Consider the following 22,647-nt stretch of genomic DNA (forward strand, 5'->3'; position numbering starts at 1 on the left):
GATACACCGTGTCATGGAAAGAGTGGAGAAAGATGCCAGCACAGGTGGTGGGATACTCTTTTAGGTGGTCTCCTACTGCCACGGGTGTCCTGAACAGCGTGTGTCATCCCATTGTTATCCTTTTGATACCAATTCTGTTTGGTTTTATTTTATCAGCAGTCCTATTCGTTATGAATTGGAGCATGAAACAGCTGACAAGACTGATATCTATAGTTAATGCACACAGCTTGGCTGATGTCCTCTACACTGTGGACATCCCCAAGACTTTGACACAAGGCACTTATGAATGAAGCATATGTGTTTTTGAGAAATCCTTAATTTCCATTTATGATTTTGTGAGAATTACTTTCAATTTTTAGTGAATTGTTTTAGAAAATCAATTTTTAAAGTTAATGCTTGTATTATGATTTGTTTATTGCTTTTGCTTTTGATTATTTGTGACTTGTTTTAACCATTTGAAAATTGTTATAAAAGTAATATTGTTTTATTAATCAACCATTTGTGAAAATTGTTATGATAATCAATCTTAATTATGTTTCTTTATTGTTTACCTTTCCCCCTCCTTTTCCTATCCTTTCTTTTCCTTCTCTCTCTCTCTTTTTCCTCTCTTTCTGTCACCCCTATTTTTCCGGGTTATACTACCAACGTACAGCGAGTTCTGCAGACTCATCAACGACACTCCAGAGTTCTGCTGATGAAGATCCCTCAAGGCAATCGTGAGTCACGGGGTCGTGTGAGAGTCTGTCCGAATTTTCCCTCATCTGCCTCACGATCGTCACTGGGGGACCACTGAAGAGAAGACCCCCCCTGTCTTAAATCTCTGGCTCCAAAGGAGAAAGTCATGTGCCTGAGACCTGAGAGCGTTGCTAAGCCATTGTTTTCACAGGTGTTGTTTGCTGGATGCTACACTGAGCCCAATGAGAAGAAGAAGGGAGCACCGTGCCCTTTTTGCAACAACAGCCTTGGGAGCTGTCCCACCTCTCGGCCTGGCTGGACTTCTCCTGAGTTCTGGGTGGTCTCCCACAGAAGACCCTCACCTGTTTTCCAACCACCGTGACAGACAGACTGAGATGTAAGGAGCCTCTCCATCAAGGACTGAGACATGAAACCCCCATGTGAAAAGGCCCCTCTGCTCCTTCCAAGGGCTGGGACTGAAACCCCCAGCCCGGGGCAGGTGTGTGGGGGAGGCAAGCTGACCAAAGCGAGATGTTTGCCTGCAGGTTGTGACCGCTGGACCATGAGAACAATGGCTCTTGCTCATTGCTGAGAACATGGACTGCCTGTTACATCTATTCCTTATTGTATCTGTTTCCCCCCCCTCACAATTTTCAATAATAAAAACCTCTGAGTTAGCGAGAGATTTTGAGATCTCCCCGACGTAACAGGTGGATCCTTGACTGGACTGGACCAAAGCACTTCATCTCTACATTGGTAGCTATATCCCCTCTCTCTCCCCTCTCTCTCTTTCTCTATCTTTTTGTCTGCCTTAATCCCTCTATCGCATTTTTGCTGTGGTAATTTCAATAAAACTGCATTTGTTTTGATTATCACTGCAAACCCCATTGTACTGTGTCGGTTCTTTTGCACCTGGAGATCGCTCCTACAAACCATCAGGTCATCCGTTCACTAGGATGGATCCTGACAGAGCAACTGAGGGAAACTGGGATGATGCTGCAAGCAAACTGGAGGAACTGGGAAGGAATGGATGCCTGCTGGAGGCAACTGGGATATTTTGGGCATGACTGGGGGATCATACTGGGATAACTAACACCTTACTGGGGCCACTGGCAGTGTCTGGAAGTGACTACAGACATGCTGGGCAAAACTGGGATATACTGGGAGTGTCTGGAACCACACTGGGGGGACTGGAACCACACAGGGAACAACCGGGACCATGCTGGGGAAAACTGGGAGCACAATGGGGGCAACTGGGCGTGAGTGGGATCATACTGGGAGGGACTGGGATCATACGGGGAGTGACTGAGACTAGAGCAGGGACAACTGGGTTTAACTGGGACCATACTGGGAGTGTCTGTACCCATAGTGGAGTGATGGAAGCAGACTGGGAACAGCTGGGCCCATGCTGGGAGCAACTGGGATCACTCTGGGGGCACTGGCATCAGACTTGGAGTGACTGGGAGCAACTGGAATGGTGCTGAAAGCAACTGGGAAGAGGTGGGAGTGACTGGGAACACGCTGGAAGCAACTGGGATTAACTGGGAGAGACAGGGAGTCACTGGGATCATACTGGAGGCTACTGGGGGTAATGCTGGCATTGACAGGGAGCAACTGGGATCACACTGGAGGCACTGGAATTGTACTGGGAGTGCCTGGGAGCAACTGGGATTAGACTGCGAGTGACTGGGATCATACTGGGAGTGGCTACAATCATACTGGGAGCAGAGTGGGTGTGATTGGACCCTGACTGGGGGTTACTGGGAGCTACCAGGCCCATGCTGGGAGCCAACTGGGGACATAATTAGAGGAACTGGGAGCAACTGGGATAAAACTGGGGGCAAGTGAACAACGCTGAGGTGACTGGGAGTGCCTGGCAATGACTGCCAGGATGTTCAGGGCAACTGGGATATACTGGGAGGGTCTGAGACCATATGGTTGTGGGACTGGGACCAGACTGGGAGCGACTGGGAATGTGCTGGGGGAACTGGGAACACACTGGGGGCAAGTGGGAGTGACTGGGGCCCTGCTGGGAGAGACTGGGATCATACTGGGAGTGCCTAAGACTATGCTAGGGACAACTGGGAGAACTGGTTCAGCCGTCCTGGTCCGGATGGTCCCAGTCCATATTTAATCCAAGTCCATATTTGATCCTAGTTTATATAATCTCAGTCCAGTTTATCTCAGTCTGTAGGATCCCAGTCCATATTTGATCCCAGTCCATACTTGATCCCAGTCCAGTTTATCCTAGTCTGTATGGTCCCAATCCATAGGATCCCAATCTACAGGATCCCAGTCCATATTTGATCCAGTCTATATAATCTCTGTCTACTTTATCCCAGTCAGGATTATCCCAGTCCACATTTGATCCCAGCCCATATTTGATCCCAGTCCATATTTGATCCCAGTCCATACTTTATCCCAGTCCCTATTTGATCCCAGTCTGTATGGTCCCAATCCATAGGATCCCAATCCACAGGATCCCAGTCCATATTTGATCCCAGTCCATATTTGACGCCAGTCAATATTAGATCCCAGTCCATGTTTGATCTGCGTTCCTATCTGATCCCAGTCTGTATTTGATCCCACTCTGTAGGATCCCAGTCCCTATCTGATCCCAGTCCCTGTTTGATCCTAGTCCATATTTGATCCCAACCCCTATTGGATCCCAGTCCATGTTTGATCCCAGTCCGTATTGCCCTGCACACATTCCAAAAGTCTGGAATTCCAGCTCCCAGCCAGGAAAAGATGTTACCGCCCTTGAAGGCAAATGGAGCAAAATCCTACAGAGACATTTCCCTGCCAGCCTTCAGGACTTCAGCTGCTGGGACTGGGAATGAAAATAATAATTGGGAAATAAAATAATAATCAGGGGAGGGTCTGTGGGGACAGCAGGGTCAATTAAATCAGGGAAGGGGTCAATTAAATCAGGGAAGGGGGCAGTTAAATCAGGGGAGGGTCTTTGGTGGTCACTGGGGCAATAAATCAAAGGAGGGTATTTGGTGGTCCCTGAGGCAATTAAATATAGGGAGGGTCTCTGGTGGTGCCTGGGTCAGTTAAATCAGGGGAGGGTCTCTGGTGGTCTGTGGGTCAAGGGAGACAGAGAGAAACAGAGCAGGCAAAGAGAGGCAGGAGAGAAAGGGGGACACAACACAATGAGCTGAGAAGGTGGCACTCTGCAAACAGAACTGCAATGGACTGAACATGAACAGGAAGGAAATCAGTCAGTCTCAGAGTTTTATTTGCTATCAAATACATCCCACACACCCAGCCCCACACAATCCCCGTCCCACCACTCTAATTGAGATCCCACTACTCTAAATCACCTCCCAACCCCATCTCAGCCTGGTGGCTGTGGAATTGAGTGAGTTTGGCGTGGGATTGAGTTTTTTGAGGTGGGTTTGAGCCCTTCTGGGGTAAGATTGAGCTGTTTTCCCTGGGATTTGAGGTGACAGATCCATCCCCCATGGCTTTTGGACTGCAGAGAGAGAGAGGGGATAAAAAAATTAATGGGAAATGAAAAGTAGAAGCAGCCAGGTATGGTCCCAACATGGATCACAGGGAATGTGAGTGACCAGGGCTGTGCCCAAAGTGCCTCCTCTAGTGGGGGATGGAGCTGGAGCAGCGCACGAAGCTCTGCCCGCACTCGTGGTGCTCACAGGGCTTCCCTTACCGGTGCCTGCGTTGGTGTCGGGTCAAGTTAGAGCTCTGTGAGAAGCTCTTCCCACACTGGGGACACTCGTAGGGCTTCTCCCCAGTGTGGATGCGTCGGTGCTTGACGAGGGTGGAGTTGTGCTTGAATCCTTCAACAGAACTGGACTGAAAATGAATGGGACAGAAATCAGTAACTCTGAAACGTTTTATTTATTATCAGATACATCCCACCCTCCCCGCCCCCCCATACAATCCCCATCCCCACCACTCCAAATTTGGATCCCATTTCTCCCAACCCTCTTCCCAACCCCATCTCACCCTGGGGTGGGGTCAGCGTGAGTTTGGCACAGGACGGGGGGAGTTTTTAGGGTGGGAACAAGACATTTTGAGGGGGGATTGAGCCTGTATGAATTAAATGTTCTGGTTTTAGTTTGCACGTAACTTCGGACTGATTTATGACCAAAATCCACAAAATCCTCCAAAAATAAACCATCAATTCCAGTTTAAGGTGGGATATGAGAATTTTTTGGGTTAAACTTTTCAGATTTTTTTCATGGGATTTGAGTGGTTTTGAGGTGACAGATCGATCCCTCTTGGCTTTTGGAGTGGAAAGACATGGAGAAGAAAAAAATTAAGGCCAAACCAAAAGGAGAAGCAGCCAGGTGTGTTCCCAACATGGATCACAGGGAATGTGAGTGACCAGGGCTGTGCCCAAAGTGCCTCCTCCAGTGGGGGATGGAGCTGGAGCAGCGCACGAAGCTCTTCCCGCACTCGGGGCACTCGCAGGGCTTCCCTTAGTGGTGCCTCCGTTGGTGTTGGGTCAAGTTAGAGCTCCTGGAGAAGCTCTTCCCACACTGGGGACACTCGTAGGGCCTCTCCCCAGTGTGGATGCGCCGGTGGGTGATGAGGTGGGAGTTGTGCTTGAATCCCTTCCCACAGTCGGGGCAGCGGAAGGGCCTCTCCTCTGTGTGAATCCGATAGTGCTGGAGGAGATGGAGCTGGTCTGAAACCTCTTCCTGCATTTATCACACTCGTAGGGCCTCTCCCCTGTGTGGATGCGCTGGTGGGTGATGAGGGTGGAGTTGTGCTTGAATCCCTTCCCACAGTCGGGGCATTGGAAGGGCCTCTCCTCTGTGTGAATCCGATAGTGCTGGAGGAGATGGGAGCTGGTCTTGAAACCTCTTCCTACATTTGAACACTTGTAGGGCTTCCAGTGTGGGTTCTGGTGTGATATGAATGTGAAGCACTTCCCACACTCGGAACACTCGTAGGGCCTCTCCCCAGTGTGGGTCCTCTGGTGCTTGATCAGGCTGGAGCTCTGCTGAAGCTCTTCCCACACTCCCCACACTCGTAGGGCTTCTCCCCAGTGTGGGTCCTCTGGTGCTTGATCAGGTTGGAGCTCTGGCTGAAGCTCTTCCCACACTCCACACTTCGTAGGGCTTCTAGTGTAGTGTGGATCTGGTGCTTGATCAGGGTGGAGCTCCACCTGAAGCTCTTCCCACACTCCCCACACTCGTAGGGCCGTTCCCCAGTGTGGATCCTCTGGTGCCTGATCAGGTTGGAGTTCCACCTGAAGCTCTTCCCACACTCCCCACACGTGTGGGGCTTCTCCCCATCATGGAGCTGCTCATGGAGCACCAGCTCCGAGCTCTGGCTCCATCTCGCGGCCGCCTTCCCGGCCCAGGCTGGCTCTTTCCCCCTCACATCCCCGCCAGCTGCGTTTGCAGCCCCTCCTCGTGCGGCATCTCCGGGCCTTTTCCTCCCCGTTGGCTTCCTGCGCCGTGGAGCCGCTCAAAACGGCCTCTTCCACCAGGTTCTGCCGCGGGCATTTGTCCTCCCTGCTCTCCATGCTCAGCTCCTGCTCTGGGGGAGGAAGGACAAGGACACGATGGCATTTGCCTCCGTGCCACAGGCAAGGGCAAGGAGATCCCCCCAGGGCTGTGCTGCAGCCGGGGCCGTGCTGGGCTGGGAGATGGAGCAGCACAGAGGGGAAAGGGGCACTGACTTCCTCCTCACCTGCCTCAGTGTCCCGGGGCATCTTCCTCTTCCTCGCAGCCTCCCAGGGCTTGGCAATGGGAAATCCTGGTTTGGGGAAAACAAGGGATGAGCACGTTTGTAGGAGCGGTGGGGGGTAGCACGGTCGGGACGGACGGAGACGAGAGATCTCTGAAGCCAGGCTGTGGAACTTGCGGTTTATTGCAAAGGGCCTGGGTGCAGGGCCCTGCTGGGAGCTGCCAGCCACAGCTCGGAGCAGGCCCGAGAGAAGAGAGGGGTAGAGAGGATGAGAGGGTGAGAGAGTAAGAGGGGAAGAGCGTAAGAGAGTAAGGTTCCTGTTACAATACAATAAATCTTCTTCTGTGTTGAATATTCTATTTCTCACTAACCAATCTAGTACAAGATACAAATCCTATAGCATTTACATACAGCCTGTAAGAATCATTACATCACCATACTGTGTTACATTTTAAACCCTAAAAACGCCTCTTTGGACCCCTTCTGCTGAGCTAGTAGGGTCTGCTCTGACCCTTGGACCTGTCTGCAAGCAGAGGGAATTGTTTCATCAAAAGGGGATTACCTTCAGTGGGCCACACCATTGTTTTCCAGTTGTTCAGTAACTAAGGTATCTAAAAGCTTGCTTTCATTTCAATCTTGCTTATAGTTTCTATATTCCCAAAATCTTTTGCCAGACAATCATATTTATAAGGCTTTCCTGTTTCATCTTCCCCAACACACGTTGAGTTTGAAGGTCCCTCTGCCCGAGTCCATCTCTACAAGTCACCGGCCATCTGGGCTCCAGAAAAACCTCCCAAACACCAAGATTCAGCCCTGAAAAAGCCTCCCAGGAGTTCCCCGTCCCTGGTCCCTCCCCTCTGGTGTTCGGGGGTTCCCCCCTGTCCCAGCTGCTGGGGTCACGCTTGGATTGGGGGTCCCCCTTCTCCTGGGTGCCCGCCCTGCCCAGGCTGCTGGCAGTCCCAGCAATGCCAAAAGCTCCCCCCTCTTGGCTCTCCCCATTTCGGGATGCCGGGGCTCTTTGGGCTCCCGGGCTCCCTTCTCCCCTCATTCTCTGCTCTGGGCTGCAGCGGCTCCAAGGAGTCCCCCCTGCCCCTCTCCAGCCTCTTGAGGCTCCCGCCAATGGCGGCGCTCCCCCCTCTCTGGGCTCCCCACTTTGGGCTCCTGGGGGACACAGGGCTCTGCTCCTCCAGGCTGCCTCTGCCGGCAGCCGCCACCGCCGCCCCCCGATGTCCCCCCGAGGGGCCTTTTCCGCTCAGCCTTGCACTTCTTCATTCTCCAAACATCCCCCCAAAAAACCCAACCCAGGGACCCCCGGGATATCGGGCCGGGATCCCCGTCCCCGCTCACTGTGCGATTGGGGGCGATGATCCCACAGGTGGGGGCTGCGAATTCAGGCAGGGCGGACAGCGTGGTTCCCTCTGCTCAGCCTTGATCCGCCTTTGTCCCTCCTCTTCCTCTTCCTCCCGCTCCTCCTCTTCCATCTCCCTCCTCCTCTCCTCCTCTGTCTTATCTCCACCTCCTTCTCCTCTTCCATCCCTCCCCTTCCATCCCTTCTCCTCCTCCTCCTCCTCCCTAACCCCCCACCTCCTTCTCCTCCTTCCATCGCTGCCCTCTCTCCTCCTTCATCCCTCCTCCTTCTCCTCCTCCTCCCCCTCCCCTGCCTCCTCCTCCCCCTCCATCCCTGCCCTTCCCTCCCTCCTCCTCCTCCCCCAGCAGCAGCCACACCCTCGGTGCCCCGTTCCCGCAGCCCTCGCAGCCCGCGGCAGGAGCGGCGATGGAGCCGGGACAGCTCGGGATGGGCAGCGCGGGGCTCTCGGCTGCTCCCAGCCGCTGCCCGCGGGGGGAAGCCGGCCCGGGCCAAAGGAGAGGCAAACTGGGCAAACTGGGGGCTGCACATCCCAACTGGGCCTTGCTGGGGCCCCTGCCTGGGCACTGCCAGCCCTTGGGGCTCCTCTGGGCACATCCGCCAGGGGGGAACGCACACAGGGCTGGGGGATCCCAGCAGTGGCAGCGCTGCCAGGGACTGGGCTGGACTGGGATCGTACTGGGAGTGACTGGGACTGTACTGGGTTTGTACTGACATCATACTGGGATCACACTGCCATGCCAGGGCAGACTGTGATTGCACTGATGGACACTGGGATCATACTGGGATCATGCTGGGAGTGAGTAGGAGTCTGCAGGGGGGCAATTGAGACCATGTTAGGGGCAAATGGGATATACTGGGAGTTACTGGGATTGTGCTGAGGGTGACTGGGAGTAGCTGTGAGCAACTGGGATCATGCTAGGAGCAACTGGGAGGAACTGGGAGTGACTGGCTGCATGCTGGGGCGATTGGAAACTGCTGGGCTTCTACTGGGATGAACTGGGATCATGCTGGAGGTGACTGGGATCATCCTGGCAGTGAGTGCCACTACACTGAGGCTGACTGGGAGTGCTTGGGAGCAAATGGGATCATACTGGAAGGAACTGGAAAGATGCTGGAGGGAACTGGGCTACACTGGGAGATACTGGGAGGGACTGGAAGAAAAGTGAGGGTGAAAGAGAGCAACTGGAACCATGTGGAGCACAACTGGTTCATACTGGCAGGGACTGGGAGCACACTGGGCTCATCTTTGGATCATACTGGGAGGGACTGGACTCATACTGGGAGGATCTGAGAGTGACTGGGAACACACCCTGCACATCATCCCCCATACTGGGCCTGACTGGGAGCAACTGGGAGCACGCTGGCAGCAAATGGCATCATACTGGGACTGACTGGGCTGATCTAGGAAGCAACTGGAACCACGCTGGAGGCAGCTGGGACCATACTGGGAGAGATTGGAAGTAAGAGGGATTACACTTGTGAAAAATGCATATTTTGTGATTGGGTTTTCACAAATATTAGAATGAATATTATATGTCTTGTGTTAGAAAGTACTGTTGTATTAATTCTCTTAAGTAGCGGGTTAAATTTAGTTTTAGGTTATTTTAAAAAAAATTTAAATAGAAACTATGCTTCCTAAGAGACTTTTTTTAAAGAAAGGACTTGCAGTGAGGGGGGCGGTTTTCCCTTTTTGGGGGAAACCAAAGCGATGCCCTGATGCTCCTAATTAGGGGTAGGAGAAGTGAGGCTCCAGGGCTTCCCGCTGAGCCGGAGCCACCGGAGCCGCAGTGCCGGGAAAGCCGTGGCGGGAGCCGCGGAGAAGTTTGTTTGTGTTTTCAGCTCAATCCCCCTCGGGCCCGGGCCCGTTCCAGGGCTGTTCCTCAGCTCCGGCTTTGCCCTCACGCAGCCCGGGGGGCCCTGAGAGCGCGGGGCGGGGCTGTGCCGTGTGCAGAGCCCGGCCCTGGCTGCGATTGGGCGGTGGTGCCGTCAGTCGTGGTTGTGGCGCGCTGATTGGTGGGAGCGGGGCGGAGCAGGGCCCCGGGGGCGGGCTGAGGGCAGCCGTGGCTGGGCAGCGGCGCCATTGGCGGAGCGTGTGTGCGGGCCCGGGAGCGGCGGCAGCGGCCGGAGCGCGGTGAGGCGGCGGCGGAGCTCGGAGGCGGCCGCAGCGCAGGTGGGAGCCGCGCTGGGTTGTGCGGGGGCTCGGGGCTGGCTGCGGGCCTCGGGGGCGGCAGGGGGCTCAGGCGGGTTCGTTGTGCCGTGTCCGGCGCGTGTTGCCGCTGGCGTGAGGGCGCTGCGGGAGCGGCTGCCCGCGGTCTCCTTGCGGCCGCTGCCTCGGCAGGAGCCGCTGCCGGAGCAGCGCTGGCTCGGCCCGGTTCCTGTGGCTGGGACAGAGGTGGCTGCCCCGTGCCCGGGCTGCATCAATTGACTGCTTTTCTCTAATTAAATCATCAAATACTTGGATTCCCAACTGATTTCCCTGAATTTTTGGTAGCAAAACATCCCCAGTGCTCTAATATACCCTGTATAACACAGACAGTGACAGCACATGTTGGAGTGGGCAGAGGGATGATTCCCCCCCATTTATTTATAGTGAAGTTTTCCCCACATTCTCCATTTGCTGTTTCCCTTTGCAGCTTCACCCGTTTCTGTGGCAGGGTCAGATATCCTCCCCCTGGGCTCTGCCTTGAGCTGTGCAAATTCCATCAGTGCAGGCAGGCAGAGCTTGGGGTGAGGGGCAGAGGGAATCAGCCCAATTCCTGCCCCAGGCAAGAGACCCAGGTACATTGTCCACGCTTTGCCCAGCAGTGTTCATTTGCATTTCTAAAGCTCCTCTGCAGGCTGCCTGGAATGAAGCTTCTCTTGCAGGGCAGCCATCTGGTGAGTCACATGTGGCCCCCCAGAATCTGCTTTTTTAAAAAAGTATTAACTATTTACGAGTTAAAAGTATTACGGTTAAAGCTCTTCAGTTTTGCAAAATGCAACATAAAGGCGAACATGGAAAAACCCAGACCAAAAATTGATTCTCACACTTCTGTCCCAAACCTACCTGACAATATAAAGTGGGAATATTATGAAAAATTTTTCTCATGTTGTAATTTTGTCACTGAAACTGCAGGGAAAACAAAAACTCTCCAAGAATCTCTTTAGTGTTAGAGAGTCAAGGCATTACTTGGTTCTGGCCAGGATGTGCAACAGAAATAATTTCTTTCACAAATAGCCCGGCTGTGCAGAGAAAATCATTCCATGCCATGTGAGTTTTACTCGATTTTTCCTAAACTTTCTGTCGTCTGAACCAATGTAAATCCACTGCTTTAATGTTCATTGCTTCCAAGTTGTGTAAGTTTTTAGTATTTGGTTTCCTGTTGGACCCGGATTTCTTCCCCTCTGATGTGAATTCGGTCCCCACTCCTGGATTTCCTTCTCAGCCTTTTCCAGCCCAGGTGTCTCCAGCTGTGCCGGGGGCAGTGTCTGGGGTAGCTGTTGGTTGCTGTTTGCTGCTGGGCGTTGATGTTTTGTTGCTGCTCGTTATCTCTGTGGGTGTCTTTTGGGCTATTCCCAGTCTGTTGGGATGTTAAACTCATCTCCATTGAGTGGTGTAACATCCCTTAAATAAAACCTTTAAAATTCCTTTCCCCAAAGGCAAACCTTTGAGTAGAGAAACCTTTCTGAGCAGAGAAGGAAGATTGAAAAGAACCAAAATCGGTCCATTTTGCAGCAGTGCAATGGCAGGCAGCCCAGTGTGTGGGTGTGAGTGAGCCCCAGAGTGGAATTGTGCCGTGGTGTTCCCCAGCAGCTGTGGCAGTGCAGGCGCAGCCAGCGCTGAAGCTGCAGCAGTGGCAGCAAGGCTTGGCCCCGGTGGCTGGAGATGGCAGAGGAGGGTGGCCAGGATTGCAGAGGATTCCAGCAGAGGATGTGTGGGCAGGCGCAGGGGCTTGGCCCGCTGTGGAGCCCTGGCTGCTGCTGCGTTGCCTTCAGGGCAGGCTCAGGGGCGGCCTCCCATCCTGGTGCTGCAGGCGGGAAGTGCAAATCTCCGGGGCTTCAGAGCCCTTGAGGCCAGGCTGAGGGGTCCGCCCGTGTTGAGCTGTGCTGGCGGCTGTTTGTGGCCTCAGGGCCACTTGGCATGGGCCCCTTGGCCAGCAGTGGTGCTGCTTTGCACTCCTTAGGCAGGAGCCGATGTCCTGGCTGGGTGTTGGGAACAGCAAAGTCCCAGGGCAGGCTCTGTGCCAGCCCAGCTTCCTGTGGGAGAGATTTCACAAAAAATTCTACCACACTGCTTAAATTACATCCCTTATCTCCCCTGCCTAGTAAATTCCAGTAAAATTCCAACACAATCCAGGGAATAATTGAATATCTGCCCTAGGTCTGTCTCTTCTTAGCCAATGGCAAAAGCTATACCCGTGGCATCTTGGTTTCTATCACCAGCTTCCAAAGGTGTTTCTTTCTTTCCCCATTTATTCTTTCTACCTGACCTGAGCTCTGGGAGTGCCAGGGGTTATGGAGGTCCCAATGTCTTCCTAAGCTTAGTCCATTTCTCCTGTCAAGTCCACAAAAAAAAAAACTTATAACACAACTATAAAAACACACAAAAATAAAAAAAACCTCTTCCTCCTCCCCCCCTTTCCACCCAACAACTATCTCACAATTACCACCCCTCATACAATTCCAGTTCATCAACCCTTTCTGTTCCCCAGGAAACACATTAACTATCCACACCACCACCCAAAAATTGCCCTTGACTTTTTCTTCCATTCAGTCCCTCACCACTTTCCTGGACAAAACTGCTATGGTTCTTTAGATGCTTTGCCAATATAAAAGCAACTTTTTTTTGGGACACAGTCCCCCATTTTCTCCTGGGATCTAAAATTTCTCCCAAAGCAACACCACCACCCTCTCTCTTTCTCTTTCTCTACCCTGCCTTGCATCACTACAGCAGGTACTCTTTGCTGAAGCCATTGCTCTCCCACCACAGTCTCTTTTCTCTCTTTGTCAATCTATGCTATGCAAAAACCAGCCAAAGGCCACTCCTCTCTCCTCCCACCTAGGTTCTTCTCTCTTCTTCTGACTCCTTCACTTCTCTTTCACCACCTGCCTTTCTTCTTTTTTCTCTTCCATTCAAACAAAATTTTTTTTCTTTCAAGGTTAAATCTTGGGTTCTGCCCAGAACTCCCATGCTCCGCCCCCCTTTCCTTCTCAGCGGGCGCCCCATCCAGCCGATATCAATTTTAGCTTTCCCGGGGCTCCCCTGCCCCCCTTTGTTTAAATACCTTAATAAGTGATCCAGTGGTTGCTGAAGCAGTCAGAATTGCTTTTGCCCCCCTGTTAGGTGCCATGGTGTCAGCAGAAGATATTGAAGCCTTCCTGCTCAGGGCATTTCAGTGCCAGGCTCTCACAAGCACCCACAGCTCTGCGGGTTGAGCTGAGCATGGGGCGGTGACCTGCGCTGTGTCTGATTGCCCTTCCTTCCCTCCCCTGGAACAGGGTGTTGCTTTTAGACACCACTTGTCCTGGTTGCTTCAGAGTGCTTTGGAGAGACTCCATATCTAATTTTCCCTCTTTCCCTGGGGCTGCCCACACTTCAGGGTTCACTTCAGCATGGGCCTTGCCAGACATTTGACACAGAGGTACAACAGAACTGGCCTCTGTATCACCTTTTATAATATTAATTTGTGTTCGAGTTTAGCGATCAAATCCCTTCCCAGTAAATCATGATAACAATTAGGAGCAAATAAAAATTCATGCATTTCAAACCCATCTCCCAGATCTACTAATAGTGGTTGAATAAAACCATACATCTTTCCCACTTATCCCCTGAGTAATCAAATACATTTTTAGCCTTTTTCCCCGTTAGGTCTAAGATTCAGAGTGGATTGAGAGGCCCCTGTGTCCATCAGAAAATGCCTCCTCTCAATGCAGACCCACCTGAATGTTCTCAAGGGCTCCAGTGTGGAGGGTCCCTGGTGTGATGGGAGCTGTGACAGCCCTGCCAGTCCATGTCCATCAAGGGGTGGACTTGCTGGTCCTGCGGGTGCTGCTGTCTCTGCTTGCAGTGTCCTTGTGCCCTGCAGCTGGAGCCCTGATTCCTTGCCAGGGGCTGTTTGGGTGGGCTCTCCCCTGCCGAGGAGGGCAATGCCTGTGCCAGGTGCTTGTGGCCGAGCCCGTGCCCTGGGTGCTGGGGCCCCCTTGGGCCCTGGGGTTGATCCCTCAGGGGCTGTAGGAACTGTGCCCTGGCCTTTGCCTTCAGCTTGGCCTTTTTCTGCTCCCTTCTTGCATTCACCTGCTGTGCCTTTGTGCCCAAGTGCTGCAGGGCCTTCTTGTGCCCCTCCTGCAGCCCCCTCAGTGCCTGTGGGTGCTCATCCTCTGACAGCTGCTGAGCTTTCTGCAAAATCATTTGTATCTCCAGTAACCCTAACAAAATCCTTAAAAGATAATCTCCACGCTAAAATGTGCAATCCCCATTTCCCAGATGTTCCTTGCTCCCTGTGCTCAGGGTGCCCTCCCCAGCCCGTATCCCAGAGCCGGTCCCTGTCCTGCCGCAGTGTCCAAAGGCGCCCCCCGGCGGGCAGGGCCGGCAGCTCCACGGGGCCGGGCAGCGGCCGGGGCGTCCCGCAGCCTCCTGGGGGCCGGGGGCCACTGCCGGCCCTGCCCGGGGCTGGTGGGCTCAGGCAGCGCCCGGCGCTGAGCCCCGGCTGCCCCACAGCCCCGGCCCGGCCCCGCAGCTCGGCACAGGCCCCCAGCCCGTGCTCCCGGTCCCGCACCTCTGCGCCCGGTGCTGCTGCTGCCCCCCACAGAGAAACCCCCTGAAACCCTGGCCTCCTTGTTTTCCTCTCCTGGAAACCGGGGATACAAAAGATCTGAATCGGCTGACAAGTTTTGAGGCTAAGACCCTGCTGAAAAACATCCCAACCCTCAGTATTTTTCTCTTCCTCCTCTTTTCCATCATCCTTTTCCTTCCCACATAGATTCCTCCTGCAGCTTTTTGCCTTAACCATATTGCTGCACACTCCCCTTCACCCAATCCCTTTGCAGCACACCAACGCCATCCATGCCCTGTTGTCCAAATGCGAGGGGAATTTGGGGAGGTGGGAGTGGGGCAGCGCCAAGGCCGGGCCCCCCCGCGCTGTCCTGGCGGGAGCGGCTGCAGTGGGGACCGAGTGCGGGCGGGAGCGGCCGAGAGCCCAGCGCTGCCCCAGCCCGACCTGCCCCAGCTCCATCCCTGCCCCTGCGTGGGATGCTGTGGGTTTGGGGGGAAGAGGGAGCCGGCAGTGGGTGCTGGGCCTGGGGCAGGAGGAGAAGGGAAGGAGAAGCAGGGTTGAGGAACAAAAGGGTCAAACGATGCACATGGGAGGAGAAGGTGGGATTGTGCAGGAGAAGGAGGAATAGCAGGAGTAAGAGGAGTGTGAGGAAGAGTAGGGACACAGGAGGAGGAACAGGAAGAGGAAGCAGCACAAGGTTCCACCTCTCCCTGTATCTGCAGCCTGCGACCCCAGCCCCAGGAGCGTTGCCCCCCTCCATGTGCAGTAGGTACTGGGGAGGGGGCTCCATTAATTTCCTGGGGGTGAATCTTGGTGTTTTTGAGCTTTACTGGCCTAATTGTTGGTGCTTTGTTTTTTTGGGGGGATGCTGAATATATTTTAGAGGGGATTTTGGCTGAATCGTGGTATTTGGGGAGTTTTTGATCTGTGTCTTGAGGTTTGGAGGATTTTTGTGCTGAATCTTGGTGTTTTGGAGGTTCTTACAGACACAAGATGCCCAATGACTTACTGAGATGAACTTGGGCAAGGAGGACCTCCCAGTCCTAGACACTCTCATCTTGTTTTTTTCCCCAAACCAGGACTTTTTATTCCCAGGGCGTGTCTAGATGGAGAAGGAGGAAAAGCCCTGGAGATCCCACACAAGGAGTGGCAAACCCAGCCCAGGGAGCTGTGAGGAGCAAAGAGCCCCTCTGAGCCAGGAAGGCGGCCGGAGATCCAACTGGAGCTCAGAGCTGGTGGAAAAGCCTCTTGGCAGGGAGAAGCCCCACAAGTGCTTGGAATGTGGGAAGGGTTTTAGTCGGAGCTTAGACCTGATCAAGCACCAGGTGATCCACACTGGGGAACGGCCCTACGAGTGTGAGGAGTGTGGGAAGCGTTTCAGCCGGAGCTCCAGCCTGAGGCGGCACCAGGTGATCCACACTGGGGAGCGGCCCTTTGAGTGTGAGGAGTGTGGGAAGAGCTTCAGGCAGAGGGACCAACTGATGCAACACCAGAGGATCCACACCCGGGACCGGCCTTACGAGTGTGGGGAGTGTGGGGTGAGCTTCAGGCAGAGGGGGAGCCTGATGCAACACCAGCGGATCCACACTGGGGAAAAACCCTATGAGTGTGGGGAATGTGGGAAGTGCTTCAGCCAGAGCAGTAGCCTGATCCGGCACGAGGTTATCCACACCAGGGAACGGCCCTACACCTGCTTGGAATGTGGGAAGAGCTTTGGATGGATCTCCGCCCTGAGTAAACACCAGCGCATCCACACTGGGGAGAGACCCTACGAGTGTCCCCACTGTGGGAAGAGGTTTCAGACCAGCTCTGATCTCCTCATACATCAGCGGATTCACACGGAGGAGAGGCCCTTCCGCTGCCCCGACTGTGGGAAGGGATTCAAGCACAACTCCACCCTCATCACCCACCGGCGCATCCACACTGGGGAGAGGCCCTACGAGTGTGATAAATGCAGGAAGAGGTTTAAGACCAGCTCCTATCTCCTCCAGCACTATCGGATTCACACAGAGGAGAGGCCCTTCCTATGCCCCGACTGTGGGAAGGGATTCAAGCACAACTCCACCCCCTCATCACCCACCGGCGGCGCCATCCACACTGGGAGAGGCCCTACGAGTGTCCCCAGTGTGGGAAGAGCTTCTCCAGGAGCTCTACCTTGACCCAACACCAACGGAGGCACCCAAAGGGAAGCCCTGCGAGTGCCCCGAGTGCGGAAGAGGTGCGGGCAGAGCTTTGTGCGCTGCTCCAGCTCCATCCCCCGCTGGAGGAGGCACTTTGGGCACAGCCCTGGTCACTCACATTCCCTGTGATCCATGTTGGGAACACACCTGGCTGCTTCTCCTTTTGGTTTGGCCTTAATTTTCCTCTGCTTCACCTTCATCCCTTGAAAACACTCAAAACTGGGTTAAATGAAGGAAATTGATCGAATATATCTGAAGTTCCATAATTTCTCAGTTGTTTTAGAGGGAATTTAGGATTTGGGGACACGTTCTGTGTGGAGTGCTGCTGTTGCTAAGAGGCAGGAATTTGATCTCACCCTTCTTGTGTTGCCAAGAACTCCTCCCCTGACCCAAACCCCAACTCCACCCTTGGGATACCCTATAAAAACTCCACGGCCCTGCCTTTGCCCTGTCTTTGGGGGGTAAGAAATGGATTCCCAAAGGATCAGCCCTTTTCCCACGGGATTCCAAAGGATCAGCCTAATTCTCCTCTGGATTCCTGGAGGATCAAGCTTTTCCCACTGGATTCCCAAACCCAAAACTTTTCCCACTGGATTCCAAGAGGATCAACCTTTTTCACTGGATTCCCAGAGGATTCTGATTCTGTCACTGTTTTTTTTTTGTTTGTACTACTGCATTTGTATTTTTAATTTTTCCTAATAAAGAACTGTTATTTCTACTCCCATATCTTTGCCTGAGAGCCCCTTAATTTCAAAATTTATTATAATGATTATTATTATTATTATTATTGTTAATCAAAGGGAGGGGTTTACATTTTCCATTTCAGTGGAGGCTCCTGAAATGGGGAGACACCCCCAAGGATGGGCCATGTAAAATAGTTCCTGAAATATGTAAATTAGTTTATGGATATGCATGAGGGTCTATGAATATGCAACAGGCTGATGTAATTAAAACCAGATTAATTAAGGGGTGTCCCCAAAAATAACTGGGGGGGTCTTGGTGGCCATAACAACCTTTGCTCGATGGTCCTTGTCTCCCATGACATCAGCCTGTTGCATATTCATAGACTTTTTGCATATCCATAAACTACTTTACATATTCCAGGAACAAAATTGGCTTCATCCTGTTTGGGGATCCCACCCCCCTCCCAGCTCAATTTGGGGTGTCCCATCCCCCTCCCAGCTCAGTTTTGGGATCCCATACCCCTCCCAGCTTAATTTGGGAGTCCCATTCCCCTCCCACCTCAAGTTGGGGGTCCCATCCCCTCCCAGCTCAATTTTGGGGTCCCACCCCCTCTTTTCCCCACTCTCCCTCCCCTTTCTGATCATTCCCCCAGTCCCCTCCCCCGTGTTTGGTTTTGGGGGCTCCAGGCCCCTCCTGCTCCGTTTTGGGGTCCCGACCCCGTTTTGGATTAATTTGGGGCCCCAGGGTCATCTTCCCCCCTCCCCAAATTCCGCTCCTGGCAACTGATGAGTCATCAGCGAGACACGCTCTGATTGGCTGGAAATTACCCCGCGCGGTCTCTGATTATTTAACGCAGTGAGAGGCCCTGGTCTGTGCCTGGCAACTGATGAGTCAGAGTCGGGCCGGGCGCTGATTGGCTGAAAATCGCTGAGCGGGGCCGGTGCTCTGAGTTTCTGCCCAGCAGCTGGATCGTCATCAGTGCCGCGCGTTCTGATTGGTCGGGATCTTTTTGGGGTGGGGACGGGAGGAACTGGGGTTACTTGGGGTTTATTTGGGTTTATTTAGGGTTTGTTTGGGGTTTATTTGGGGTTATTTATGGACTATTTGGGGTTTATCTTGGGTTTTACTTGGTTTATTTCTGTTTATTTGGGGTTATTTGGAATTATTTGGGTTTATTTGGAAGTATTTGGGTTTGTTTGGGCTTATTTGGGCTTATTTGGAATTATTTGGGGTTCTTGGGGTTTATGTTGGTGTATATGGGGTTTTTTGTAGGTGTACTTGAAATAATTTGGGGTTTTTTGGGTTTAATTTGGGGTTTTTTTTGGTTTTGTTGGGTTATTTGGATTTGTTTGGGGTTATTTGGGGGACTTTTAGGTATTGTTTGGCGGTTTTTTTGGGGTTATTTGGGGTTTATTTCGAGTGTTTTGGGGTTATTTGGGTTATTTGGGGTCAAAAATCCGGGAATGTTTCTCCTGCAAAAACCGGGAATTTTTCCTTAAAAATCCGAGATTTTTTCCCCAAAAAACGGGGAATGTTCCCTTAAAAATCCCGGACTTTTCCCAGCCAATAGCGGCGCGCCCCACCCCAAACCACCAGAAGCGCCCCCCCAAACCAACCAATCACCGCGGGCCTCCCCTCAGGAACACCGGCCTCCCCGCGCCGATCCAACCAATCACCGCACGCCTCCCCTCAGACACTCCCGCCTCTCATGCGCCTGAACCAACCAATCACCGGACGTCTCCCCTCAGCAATTCCCGCCTCTCTTTGCCTCTATCCAACCAATCACCGCACGCCTCCCCTCGGCAAAGCCCGCCTCCCCCGCCACTCTCCTGTCAATCACCGCGCCCTCTACGAAACCAACCAATCACCGGGCATCTCCCCTCAGCAACTCCCGCCCTCCCCGTGCCGCTCCAGCCAATCAGAGCCGAGCCTGAAGCGGCGCCCCTGACCCCGGGGCCGGGCATGGAGCGGGCGCCCCTCCCCCCGCCGCCCCCGGGACCCCCTCAGGGACCCCCGGGAGCCGCCCCGGGCTCGGGCGGGTCCTGCGGGAGGCGCTGGAGAGAGCGGGGGAGGCGCTGGGAGAGGACGGGGGGCTCCGGGAGCTGCTGAGGAGGCGCAGGAACAGGTGAGGGGTCCTGGAGGGGTCGTGAGGGGAATTTGGGGAGGGGTCTTGAGGGGGTTTGGGGGGATTTGGGGAGGCTCTGGGGGGAACTTGAGGGGGTTTTAGCGGGGTCTGGGGGTGCTGGGGGGCTTTGGGGGGGAATTTGGGGAGGGGTCCTCGGGGGTGTCACGATCCATCCTCACGGACGGGTTTCGTGATGGTTCGTGGATTTGATCTCAGGGTGCAAAAAGAACCGACACGGTACAAGGGGGTTTGCAATGATAATCGAAACAAATGCACCTTTATTGAATGACCACAGCAAAATGCGATAGAGGGATTAAGGGAGAGAAAGAGATAGAGGAAGAGAGAGACAAAAGAGAGAGAGAGAAAGAGAGGGGATAGAGCTACCAAACGTAGAGACGAAGTCCTTTGGTCCAGTCCAGCCGAGGATCCGCCTGTTACGTCGGGGAGATCTCGAAGTCTCTCGCTAACTCAGAGGTTTTTATTATGATAACTCTATTGGAAATTGCGAGGGGGGGAAACAGATACAATAAGGAATAGATGTAACAGGCAGTCCATGTTCTCAGCAGTAAGCGAGAGCCATTGTCTTCTTGGCCCAGCGGTCACAACCTGCAGGCAAACATCTCGCTTTGGTCAGCTTGCCTCCCCCACACACCTGCCCCGGGCTGGGGGTTTCAGTCCCAGCCCTTGGAAGGAGCAGAGGGGCCTTTTCACATGGGGGTTTCATGTCTCAGTCCTTGATGGAGAGGCTCCTTACATCTCAGTCTGTCTGTCACGGTGGTTGGAAAACAGGTGAGGGTCTTCTGTGGGAGACCACCCAGAACTCAGGAGAAGTCCAGCCAGGCCGAGAGGTGGGACAGCTCCCAAGGCTGTTGTTGCAAAAAGGGCACGGTGCTCCCTTCTTCTTCTCATTGGGCTCAGTGTAGCATCCAGCAAACAACACCTGTGAAAACAATGGCTTAGCAACGCTCTCAGGTCTCAGGCACATGACTTTCTCCTTTGGAGCCAGAGATTTAAGACAGGGGGGGTCTTCTCTTCAGTGGTCCCCCAGTGACGATCGTGAGGCAGATGAGGGAAAATTCGGACAGACTCTCACACGACCCCGTGACTCACGATTGTCTTGCAGGATCTTCATCAGCAGAACTCTGGAGTATCATTGATTTTTAGAGTAACGTCCCTATATTACCAGGTGGACGTGCTGGGCCATCGCCTTGTGCTTGACCAAAGGTGCAACTGTGGTCACTCAGAACACCTTTGGCTCCTGAAATTCAGCTGGCACTTGAACAAGCAGCAGGAAACTCAGGCTTTACCTCTGATGGAAAGGCTTTAGGTGATGTAGAGGAAAAAACACACTAGGCTGATCCAGAATTTACCTGCACAGCCTCTGAATGTTGCGACAGCTCCCACCGAACACCGACCACATGGTCTCAGTGTCCTTTTAAGCTCGGGGAGAGGGGCAGGGGAAGGGGTAGGTGTGCCACCCACAGCAAGGGGGATCGCTCAGGACAAATGACACTTGGCTAGGCAAGACCCCAGGGCTGGGGGCATCTTTTGAACTTCACCAATCACACGACACCCTCTCTGGAATGTTAAGCTTGACGGAACACACCCAGCAAGGGGCAGGGGGAGGGGAAGGGAGAAGGTATTGGCACACCTGGGAGGGACTGGGACAGCTGAAAGAGGATATTGCAACACACTGCAATCGTTGATGAGTCTGCAGAACTCGCTGTACGTTGGTAGTATAACCCGGAAAAATAGGGACAACAGAAAGAGAGGAAAAAAGAGAGAGAGAGAAGGAAAAGAAAGGATAGGAAAAGGAGGGGGGAAAGGGAAACAATAAACAAACATAATTAATATTGATTATCATAACAATTTTCACAAATGGTTGATTAATTAAAACAATATTACTTTTATAACAATTTTCAAATGGTTAAAACAAGTCACAAATAATCAAAAGCAAAAGCAATAAATCCTAATACAAGCATTAACTTTAAAAATTGATTTTCTACAAAAATTCACTAAAAATCAAAAGTAATTCCCACAAAATCATAAATGGAAATTAAGGATTATTCCAAAACACATGTGCTTCATTCATAAGTGCCTTGTGTCAAAGTCTTGGGGATGTCCACAGTGTAGAGGACATCAGCCAAGCTGTGTGCATTAACTATAGACATCAGTCTTGTCAGCTGTTTCATGCTCCAATTCATAACGAATAGGACTGCTGATAAAATAAAACCAAACAGAATTGGTATCAAAAGGATAACAATGGGATGACACACGCTGTTCAGGACACCCGTGGCAGTAGGAGACCACCTAAAAGAGTATCCCACCACCTGTGCTGGCATCTTTCTCCACTCTTTCCATGACACGGTGTATCTGTCTCACATTGTGATGAACAGTCACCAGGGCTTTCTGTCCGTTTTTCTTCATCTTCTCAAGGATTTCAACTCAGTCTCGATGGAGCAGCAGTTGTCTTACCAAAGTGAGATTCATCCCAATAGGAGCAGGCATCAGTTTGTGAATCAGTGTGTAGTTGGATTGCAATAGGTAGTGAGAGGTAACTGGAGCTTCATAAGAGAAATCACATCCTGTAATCTTGGTAAAGTTACCAGCACAGAAATTTGGAAAGATTTTTAGTATCTACTACAACATTGTCTACAAATACGAAATCACAAATAGTTCTAAAGCATGCACATCTATTGCCTATGTATGTAAGGACTGTTTCAGAAGTCTTTTTAGGACAAATTTCAGAATGACAGATATTTTTCTCTGTGTCTAAACAAATATCTGAGAACAGAGCGACCACCCCCCCTTAAAAAGACTTTCTGAATTTGTCATCTTTGTCAGAGTGGTGTCATCTGGTATTGTTCATTTTGTGTGCTGGGGGGTGCTGTGCCTGTTAAATAAACAGGTTCTTTCCACTTCTCTCCGAGGAATTCTTCCCGAACCAACTGGGGGGAGGGGCCATGTGGGTTTGCTTTCTGGAGGGGCCCTCCTTTGGAAATTCTCTACCAAATTGGCCCTAAACCAGGACAAAATCTTGGCGCCCAACGTGCGGCGAGGGCGAGAGAGAGTGGAAAAACCCTGTTTTGAGTGCATTTTGGTTGCCATTACTCTCTGTTTAAAGCAGTTAATAGCCATGCTTTTTGAATTCATAATGTCTATTGGGGTGAAGGCTTGCATGTATTTCTGGTCCCT

General features: G+C 52.6%; 2 protein-coding genes across 2 annotated transcripts; one reads left to right on the forward strand and one right to left on the reverse strand.

The window, feature by feature from the left end:
• Positions 1–4,940: 4,940 nt before the first annotated feature.
• Positions 4,941–9,039, reverse strand: LOC115916666 (zinc finger protein 180-like). The gene is given in 6 exon segments (XM_030970382.1): positions 4,941–5,323; positions 5,326–5,652; positions 5,655–5,991; positions 5,993–6,192; positions 6,346–6,545; positions 8,969–9,039. Coding segments are annotated over 6 exon segments (1,335 nt in total). The 3' UTR covers positions 4,941–5,123.
• A 720-nt stretch (positions 9,040–9,759) lies between these two features.
• Positions 9,760–16,622, forward strand: LOC115916667 (zinc finger protein 239-like). The gene is made up of 2 exons (XM_030970383.1): positions 9,760–9,881; positions 15,559–16,622. Exon 2 carries the CDS (start codon positions 15,570–15,572, stop codon positions 16,620–16,622), a length of 1,053 nt encoding a protein of 350 aa, XP_030826243.1. The 5' UTR covers positions 9,760–9,881; positions 15,559–15,569.
• Positions 16,623–22,647: the final 6,025 nt, after the last annotated feature.

This window comes from Camarhynchus parvulus, unplaced genomic scaffold (assembly GCF_901933205.1).
Source record: "Camarhynchus parvulus unplaced genomic scaffold, STF_HiC, whole genome shotgun sequence".
Classification (NCBI taxonomy): Eukaryota; Metazoa; Chordata; class Aves; order Passeriformes; family Thraupidae; genus Camarhynchus; species Camarhynchus parvulus.